This window comes from Coregonus clupeaformis, unplaced genomic scaffold, assembly GCF_020615455.1.
Source record: "Coregonus clupeaformis isolate EN_2021a unplaced genomic scaffold, ASM2061545v1 scaf0153, whole genome shotgun sequence".
Classification (NCBI taxonomy): Eukaryota; Metazoa; Chordata; class Actinopteri; order Salmoniformes; family Salmonidae; genus Coregonus; species Coregonus clupeaformis.
The window spans coordinates 43,557-53,393 of record NW_025533608.1 but is presented as its reverse complement, the minus strand read 5'-3'; the positions used below and the strand labels follow the sequence as shown (position 1 = coordinate 53,393).

General features: G+C 41.1%; 2 protein-coding genes across 3 annotated transcripts in view; both read left to right on the top strand.

The window, feature by feature from the left end:
• Positions 1–761: 761 nt before the first annotated feature.
• Positions 762–8,158, top strand: LOC121559510 (ciliary neurotrophic factor). 2 transcript variants are annotated; one of them, XM_041872745.1, is made up of 3 exons: positions 762–1,217; positions 6,524–6,730; positions 6,935–8,158. In XM_041872745.1, exons 1-3 carry the CDS (start codon positions 1,086–1,088, stop codon positions 7,076–7,078), a joined length of 483 nt encoding a protein of 160 aa, XP_041728679.1. In that variant the 5' UTR covers positions 762–1,085; the 3' UTR covers positions 7,079–8,158. The 2 variants fall into 2 exon arrangements, with proteins under 2 accessions (XP_041728679.1, XP_041728678.1); XM_041872744.1 differs by having other exon boundaries at positions 766–1,217; positions 6,428–6,730.
• A 229-nt stretch (positions 8,159–8,387) lies between these two features.
• Positions 8,388–9,837, top strand: part of LOC121559505 — a 41,688-nt gene continuing 40,238 nt past the window's right edge. The window contains exon 1 of the mRNA XM_041872741.2: positions 8,388–8,495. Coding sequence (XP_041728675.2) covers positions 8,404–8,495 — 92 coding nt within the window. The 5' untranslated portion in view covers positions 8,388–8,403. The remainder of the gene's footprint in view (positions 8,496–9,837) is intronic.

Sequence of the window (9,837 nt, the reverse complement as noted above, 5' to 3'; positions counted from 1 at the left end):
GACTCATCTACAAATAATACAACTAATAATGGGTCGTTATTTATGATGCAAGGTGATTTGTCGATCAGTCAGTCGGGCAGTCGCCTGTCCTGTCGGCTGTCATCAACAATTTATATATACACTAGATGAATTTTAGGGGGCTCTGTGTTTAAGCGACCACGCCTCCATCTTGGCACTGCCTCACCGGTGTAATTTTTTTTTTGGAAGCTATAGAAATGCATGTATTAATGTCTACATCCGTTTCTGCCACGTTTATTATATTACAGACATCTTAATGCATTTTTATTATTATTATTATTATTATTATTATTATTTGTGAGCTAGACAAAAATGAAAAAAATATATAAAAACATTTTTCCTAAAGTATCATTTTTAGAGGCTGCTCATACTGGGGAGTGCCAATATTGCCGACTGTGGCTTCAAAGCCTCTCAATGGCCAATCCAGGGTTTATATACATGATTGTCTGTACCAATTTGTAAGTCGCTCTGGATAAGAGCGTCTGCTAAATGACGTAAATGTAACGTCTGCAATGTCGAACAAGCCTACAGACTGTGGGGCGCAGACTTAATATGTTGTGAAATCTGTTATGAATGTATTGTAATGTTTTTAAAATGTATAACAGCCTTAATTTTGCTAGACCCCAGGAAGAGGCGGCAGCAGCTACTGGGGATCCATAATAAATACAAAAATACAAATACTGTGGACTGAGCTGAACCGAATCAGTTCGTCTGCGCGAACGTCAACAATTTGGACACCAAGCGTGTCCGTACCTCTCCCGGTTTGGGTGGAAACCTCTGTGCGTCCCTGAAAAAAACGCCCCTCTTGCTTACGGAAGCAATTACATTCCATTACCCCCGTGCGTCGCGTTCATGTGAACAACTAAATAAAACAAATTATCAAATGACGACGACGAAATGGACCTCTAGCTCAATCTGTACGTTTTAAAAAAATATCGAGGTTGGTAGCTTTAGCTAACTTATTTATCTACGTCTCCATTTCTGTAGTAGGAGAAAAACACTCCGGCTGCTCTCTGCCCGTTACCACCATTGGTTACCACCGACTCACCGCAAACCGCCTCGAGTAAATGGCTGATCAGGAACAGATTGACATAGACACGCTACTGGACATGCCTGCGCCGGAGCGATCGAGAACCGGGAGAGCATCGGCTCTGGCTCGGCTACTGCACCAGGATTGCACTCATCTTCTGGAGCTATATGTGAGTAGTTGCTGAGTGAAATTGAGCGAATTTGTAGCTATTTGTGTTATTCTATTAGGGCAGCTTGCTAGGTATAAACAGCGCCACATAGCTAACCTATCACGTCATCCACGTCCCGTTAGAACTCAGGCCTATTTCGCTGCACCTGTACGGCACCATTTTAAGATAATTGTAACTTTATTATTCTCGTTTCCCTAGATTAGACTCATTAGATAAAATATATTTTTAAGAGTTGGTTTTCTAGAGAGATCTGTAGCCAGGTGGTAAATTACAACGTTGGTATTTAGCGATAATTAACTGTCTCCTGTACTGTAACTGTGCACTTACCTTTCACAATATGTAATGCCGCTCCAGTTCCTAATTGAATCATCCTTTAAAAACCAGCTCTCCCTCTCCTCCATGTTCCCCTACCCAATCCATTAAACTGTGACCCAGGGGAACCCACCCTAATGGATTAGGCACTCGAATTTGGCAGCTGGCTCCCGTAGAAGGAAAAAAAAAAACACATCTACGAAAATGACTAATATACAGTGGCGGCTGGTGAAAAATATTCTCGGTGGGGCTGTGCCATACTTTTTTTTTCCTGTAACCATCGCGATATATTTTAACACAAACTGCAGGACAGCAGTGCTCAGTGAAACATTCAGTAATTATTTAATGCCAATATTAAAAAGTTGAGGCATTCTTACACAAAAACATATTACACAAACCCAAGCCTTTCATTTCCATTTAAAGTGAACTTTTTACCATTGGTAGTAAACAGGCAACGCAACAGGCATGCTGTCAGAACAGAGTGGAAAGTGGACAATAACATGAAATTATTATAAAGTTTATAGGAAATCTTACACTGTATAAAAAGGATGTATAATATAGAAATGGATATCAAGTGGATGAACTCAAACCTTTGACTGGAAGAATAGCATACAGTATTTTATGATCATACTAAATGTGACTAATTGTTAATGTGCTCCAGAACTGCAACAATTAATTGATACAAAACAACATATATACAGTAATATTAGCAAAGACACTATTAAGACTTTCTAGAGTACCATATATAACTGGATTTTTTATGCTAAGGTCAACTATATACAAAGAAACATGCGGCCAGAGCTGCTCTGTGTGTGTGTGTCTGTCATCTTATTTGTACAGGAATTTTGCCCGTCTGTCCTTCTGGTGGCAAAACCTCTCAATGACCCTTTGATTAAAGTCAGGAATGTCCCTGACAAGTTTCTTCTCCATGGAGAGCATGGCCAGAGCGTTCAGGCGATCCTGTGTCATGCTGTTTCTCAGGAAGGTCTTGATCCTTTTCAGTGTAGAGAAGCACCTTTCTGACTCAGCAGTTGTCATGGGTGTGGTGATGAGGATCTTGAGGAGGCTGGCAGTCTCTGTGAAAGTGCTCTGAAGGTTGTTCTCCATGAAGAACTGGTACAGGGGCACTGCACCACTACAAGCCTTGAACTCACTGTTCTCATAGATGAGGGACAGTTCGGTTTTGAGCTTGGCCTTGTTCAACATGGGGTACGCCTCCACGGTTGTTTCCAAGCGCTGTATCGGGGAACTTCACACTGTGTTGTGGGAACAACTCTCCGTGCAATAGTGTTGCGCTGATGAGGTGCTGGGTGAAGGAGAACCTCTCTTTGGCATGACTCAGGATGGTATCACATACCTGTAAAAGATACATCATCAGCTTTAATTTGCAATTAAGCTATTTTGATGCAAGTGATCCTGACTGACACATGCCTATGTCCAACTCAAGTATATGATTACCAAGGTGCTGATTGTTCAGGGTTTTGGCTACATACTACCAGGCCTGAAAAAACTTCTATGGGGGAAACACTGACAATTACATCACAACTTACCTCTATAGCCAACCTCTGTTGTTCTCCTGGTCCCAGCATCCTCCGTCGCTTGATGGGCTGTTGCTGCTCGTCAGATGCGCTGTCCCCACACAAAGAGGGAATTGAGGCCCTGGGTCCAAAAATAAAGTTTAATTTGATAACTTGCAATCAGACTTCTTAGCTCACTGTAATTCCCCCTCAACACACAACCAGTGACTTTTATATATATATATATATATATATATATATATAGACAGACAGACAGACAGACAGACAGATAGTGTGTATATACACACAAACTATGTCTAGTAACTGCTTTTAACCTGTGATGTACATAATTAACTGATGTTATTACGTTTTAAAAGCCTTTTTCTATTACATTTGTGAGAGGGATGCAACATAATTTTGTTCTGCTGTGCACTTAGCAATAAAGTTAATCTTCAATAACAACTAGGCCTCTTCTAGAAATTGACCTGGTGGACACCTGAATAATTATTACAAACTGTGTAGTACTTTCCTGCATTATTATCAACGTCTGATTGTGTCTTTTGGACAAACACTTGTTCTCGTGGTCGAGTAACAACAACTGCGCTCCTTGAGTGACGGGGTGGTACTTGGTGAGAGAGGGAGAGAGACGACCCAAATTGCGGAGTAAACTAGAAAAACGGACGTTACACATGGCGGAGTGGCATTACCACATTTAACAAACCAAACATTGAAATACCGTTATAGAAGGTAAAGTAAAAACCCAAACTGGTCTGTGCATCAATACCGGTATATAGTAATATATAGGCAACATACCGTAAATCTGTATCAATTATGTATCAGTTTTACATGTGACCCATATCAAATTTGCGCATTCACACTGAAGGAGCACACAAATGCAATGCTCATTTGGCGTGATTGTCGTGGTAACACAGGTGAAAAAAAATCCTGAATGGTATCCTAATGGCAGCCATTTTGGTTAGGGAGAAATACAAACAACTCTACTGCCATACATTCCAATTAGACTGAAGGCATACAGTTGTGTCCAAATATATTGGCACCCTTGGGCTTTTCTTAAATAATTCCCTATTTCTTCTAAAATCAGTTGAAATTTGAGAGGAAAAAATGGGTCTCCACACCTTTAATTATATTTCTGTAAACTTAAGTTTACAATTGTAATTTAGAAAATATAGACAAATGTCATGGACTAAATTATTGGCACCCTGGAGCTAGTACTTGGTTGCACAGCTTTTGGCCAAGATAGCTGCCAACATATGCTTATTGTAGACATCAATGAGCTTGCTGCACCTTTTCTGCTGGCAATTTGGCCCATTCTTCAGCAGCAAACTGCTGTAATTCTTCAATGTTTGAGGGTTGCACTCCACCAACTTCTTTTTCAGATCTTGCCAAAACTAATGTGGTCCCGTGTAGCTCAGTTGGTAGAGCATGGCGCTTGCAACGCCAGGGTTGTGGGTTCGTTTCCCCACGGGGGCCAGTATGAAAAAAATGTATGCACTCTTAACTGTAAGTCGCTCTGGATAAGAGCGTCTGCTAAATGACTAAAATGTAATGTAAATGTCTTCTCTTTCCTTTTAAAATACTAAAACAAATATAATTGTGACGGCTCTATGATAATCACTCACTTTGATGACCAGACACATTTAGGCTTTTAAACTGTTGTAAGTGAACTATTCATCTTTCTAACAGCATCTTTATCAGCCAATAGTAAATATAGTTATTTACCTGATTGTTAGCATGCTTTCTGTGAACCTCTGGACAAGTGCTTTAATGAAGACAGGGTCGATGTTCCTCTTCTGCAGCTGGCTGAAAAGCATGTCCACATTTGGCATGATCTTGTGGAACAGTGCCAGGAAAAAACAGAAAGCCTCGTCTTCGAGCATCCTCACAAAGCCCCCCGCCTCTCTGACAGTCGGGCATCAAAGTTCCCAGAGTCTCTGATGGTCTGGAAACACGTTAGGAGGTCATCCCTGTACTCGTACACAGTGTTTACAGCGCGACTGTGGAAGTTCCACCGTGTTGTAGAGGCTCTGGGGAGTCTCCTCGTGCCCACGCAAGGCCAACTCAAAAGCCCCACAGAACTTCACACAATCGATAATTTTGGATAGAATGTGCCTGTTTTTATCCACCTCCTCATTGTGTTTCCTCACCGCAATCCTGTGGCCGTCATCCAGCTGCGTAGCAATGTTCACCCTTCCTAATACAGCTAGCTTTACAGAGTTGTCCATGTGTGCCCTGGTGTTCTCATGTTTCTTTACCTTCTCTGACAGGTGCTTCATATCCCCTCACTCCGGTACCTGTCCATGCTGAATCTGACCCCGTCGTTTTAAAAAGCAAGCACGGAAAGCAAAATAAAGCATTAGCATCAGTGCACCCAGCTAGCCAAGCCTTCCTGGTGTACCAGCTACGGGGAGAAGCCGCGCATATACTGCTTCCCTTTCTCGCTAGCCTGCTGTCTGATTGAGAGGTCAGGTTGATCTGGGCCCAGCTCTTTCACCCGAACTTTCTCTGACAAAGTTCTCCTCTCAAACGGATCTTGGAGGAGAGATTTCACCCGAGTTAGGGTTGGGTCTTGGAGGAGTAACGTTTGCGTTTCGCCATTGTCGTCTAGTAAAAATGGCGCCACTGGAGCCCGGTCCTTATTTTATCAGGGGCGAGCTTGGGCGATAAAATAATCGCCCTCCTTGGATTCGAATTAAAATCGCTGATTAGCTACATTTTATGTCATACATTCATATCTTAAATTAGCAATTGGCTTAACTGCTCGTAGACCCGCCTCCTCGGGGCACTTTCTGTCATCGCCCAGAGCTGACGAGGCGTTTGACAGGCAGAGGAAAGGTTGCGAATATGATTTTCTATCATATCTTACACATATTACTGTGTGCATTCCATATTTCAAACACACAAATATTGACATACTGATGTTTTTATTATTATTATTATTATTTTATTTTTTTATTTTTTTTAAAAAATAATTTTATTTAAGGGCCCTAGCGCCCCTCTATCGGCCAGCCGCCACTGCTAATATATGCTATTGGAGTAACATTAATTAAAGTGGAAAAAAATTGTATAGATATTAGAAATAGATAATTGTTTTGATTTGTTTAAATATGATAATTTATTGGGTATGAATAAAGCCAATGCTTTTCACAGACAACGTTTTTATTTTTCTGTTTTCTCAAAAATCAGGTGGTTTACTGTTGGTGCACACCTTTGTTTTGTAGCAGCGTATTTTACTCATTAGTAGTACTGTTACTCATTAGTACTTTTCATTTTTTTCCATTCAGAGTTTTCATGCTTATATTATCTAGCTTTCATTTCCCCCCCACCCCCCTGGCTCTCCTCTTCCTCCTCTTATCCTCCCAGAGGGAGAGGGAGAGTCTCTTGTCAGACCACACCCCAGCGGGGGACCGCATCGTGCCCCTCTCTCTGTCCTCGCCTGACCTCAGCTCTGACGAGCAGGTTCGGCTCCTACACTCAGCCCTGCGCAAATGCTCGGGCCTACTGGAGTGTCTCATCCTACGAGAGGAAGAGGAGATGGGCGAGCTAGAGGGCGAGTACGAGACGGCGAGAAAGAGCGTCCGGGATCGACTGGGACATCTGCTTCACAGCACCAAGGTCCTACTGGAGACCGACGAGGACGTCACCCCAGACCACCAGTGCGATGAGGTAAAAAAATGTCAATTCTTAATTACTATTATCATGGGCTATCTTACATCTTCCATTTAGTGAGGTCATAATAAATAAATAAAACAATGGCCTAATCAGTCTAAAGCACCAACTGATATGTTACTTGTTCTTCTTCTTGTGTTGAGGGCTTGTGAGAAAGCCATGATGTTTTTTGTAACCACCGACTTTTTCTTTCTCTTTTAGGAGGTTGATGGAGTTGTGGGTACTTTTGGGGCGAAAATGTGGACCTATCGGGTACTGCTAGAGCTGACCCATTGGGCCGACTCTGCCTCGCAGACCCTTCATGTCCTCCACTCCGAGAGGGAAGGGAAAGAAGAAGAAATCTAGTTCCAACAGCTCTGAACTGTCTCAAAATCTAACATCAGTCAGGTTTCAATAGCAGACAATATTACCAATGACATCCTAAGGTATTATGATATATACTCCCCAATGCTGGGAAGCTTTACTAAAATCACAACTAAACTCCTTTTTATGAAATGCTAAAAATGACTTTCACCAAATTATTCTATATACACTGTGTTGAGGTGCACCAGCAAGACTTGTTGCAGTAGCATTCCTTTGTCAGAAAGGATGGTTCGTGCCATGGATGACGCGTTCAGTTCCGGGACAGTTTTGTTGCTGTTGTTGTTGTATAGTCTATTTATTGAAGCTGAACAACTTACTGATGAGAAATTCAATTATTATTCCTACTATTGTTCGAGGTAGAATTGAAGGGGCTTTAGTTGAAACATTCTAACACTGTTAGAAATCGTGCCGTGACTAACACTTCAGACTAACATTAACTATTAGAATGTAGGTAAAACATTTTACTGAGAAACTGTTACTGTGAAAATGCAGCTTGCTGACCAATGAAGATAGCTTGTGGTTCACACGCACCACATGATGCCAACATATCTCCAGATTCTATTCGTTTACCATAGGAGAAAAGCAATTCCAACAAACATCAGGATATGATCATGTAACTGACATACCGATGTTGCGCTCATCTTTTTTTTTTTTTTTTGGGTCAGGCAAGTTTAGAAAATAAACTGTGATGGATCACGTAGCTGCATGTTGTTATTGTACTGTCAAGGTGGCTATAGTCACTCACAGTAGGCTAATTGTATATTCTACATACTTGAAAATGCTGCTAAATCGTTTTAACTTGTTGACGTTTACCTTTTAGCTAATATTGCTCAGTAGCAAACTGAATGTGTGTGTGTAGCCAAAACTATCACACCCTCTTCACCCTCCTTCACAGTTGAATGTCTGACACAGACTCCAAACACTGACTGAATATTAAGATAATGGAAATAACCTCTGTGCTGACATTTTTGGATTTTGTTATTGTGAGCTTTTCTATTTAGTCAAACATTATCTGTAAATTATTTGGATTTGCACTGAATATTAAACTGAAGTGTATCTAGAGTGTTTTGTTGTCGTTATTCCATGAATAGTATTCAGTGCATTTTATATAAATGTAATAAAACATGTTATAGACTACTTCATTCTAATTCCAAGGCAATAATAATGAAAAGGAAGGTGTGTAAGAGCCAGATATATCTCTTTATGGCCTCCTTGTCCTGCTAGTCTACCCCCCATTTTACCATAGAAATCTCTGCATACTCGCACATGCGCAATCTACCGGAGCGCGGGGTAGGGGAGCTGTACTAATGGCGGAGAACGTACGGTCGCCTTTTGAGTACCGGGAACCACCGACCCTCGACAGCGACGGGGATGGGAGCAAGCCGCCGCCGCCCCGGGGGTGAGATAAATAGCTTATTGGGGTTATATCGGATCACTTGCCAGCTACTTTGTTTAAAAGTGAAGTCGGATTGCGAGCCCTGTCTGAGCGGGTGTGTTTAGTTCCAGGTGTCCATCCCTGCGATGATTCTGCTGAGAAAAAATGAAACGCTTCGGGATCACTAGCTACCTAGTTTCGTAATTGTCCAAGCTTGCACAGCCTGCCTGTTGATTATCCGTATACTTTTGAGCTTTCGTTTGGGAGTTAGCCAGCTGTAATGTCCTGTCCTGTTATTTAATTAGCCAGCTAGATAACTACTAGCCATCTCTTTAGTTAGCTAGCTGGCCAGTTACATCTGCACACAGTAGTCATAGCTAGCTAGCTAAACAGATTAAATTGAATTTAGGCTAGACTTGCTTGATCTGATAGCTAGCTAGAAAGCGATATACATTATTCCTAAAATGGCTCGTTATTTGGGCATTTAATCATTAAAACCACATGTTTGCCGGATTTTTTTGGTACTGTAGTTAGCTGTGTGCGAGTATCATCTTCATTCAAACTGATGTTGTTGGGGAAATCACATTAGGCATCACTCTCACTGTGTAGATAGATCTGACTTACTTGTGGTCTACTGTATAACATAGCGAATGAGGGATGCAAAGGTGTACTGTATCTCAGGTGTGTGGGGGCATTTTATATAGGCCTGGGTATTGGGGTTTGTCAAATAGCTACAATTATTGAACATTAAATTATTTCACGAGCTATTATAAGTCATAATTTCCCCCCAATATATTATTTGATTGTCTTTGATACTTTATGGATTTGAGTCAATTTGTTTTTACAACTGTATTCAATAAATATAAGGGCCCAGTTTCCCAAGAGTATATTCATTGTTAGAATCATCATTAAATCTCCAAGCTGTTTCCAAAAAAAAAACATCATTATTAAAGTTGCACTTGAAAACAAATAATCTAATCAAATGTTATTTGTCACATGCGCTAAATACAACAGGTGTAGACTTGACCATAAAATGCTTAGTTACGAACCCTTTCCCAACAATGCAGAGTTAAAAAGTAAGAACATTTAGCAAAAAAAATGAAATAAGTAACACAATAAAATAAAAATACTATATATACAAGGAGGAGCAGCGTATGTGAAGAGTGTGTCTGTGTGTGGCGTCTGTGTGTGTGTGTGTGTGTGTGTGTGTGTGTGTGAGAACATAAATTATGTAGTGTGTGTGTCTGTGTAGTATGTGTGTGTGGGTAGAATCCAGTGAGTGTGCATGGAGCCAGAGCAACAACAACAAAAAAAGGGGGTCAATGCAAATTGTCCAGGTAGCCATTTTATTAACTGTTCAGCGGTA

What these genes read in the sequence shown, in the direction of transcription:
- LOC121559510 (XM_041872744.1), top strand. Translation starts at nt 1,086, where the DNA reads ATGGCTGATCAGGAACAGATTGACATAGACACGCTACTGGACATGCCT. An exon ending in CTCATCTTCTGGAGCTATAT is followed by an intron (nt 1,218 to 6,427) that starts GTGAGTAGTTGC and finishes TTATCCTCCCAG; the next exon opens with AGGGAGAGGGAGAGTCTCTT. An exon ending in CAGACCACCAGTGCGATGAG is followed by an intron (nt 6,731 to 6,934) that starts GTAAAAAAATGT and finishes TTTCTCTTTTAG; the next exon opens with GAGGTTGATGGAGTTGTGGG.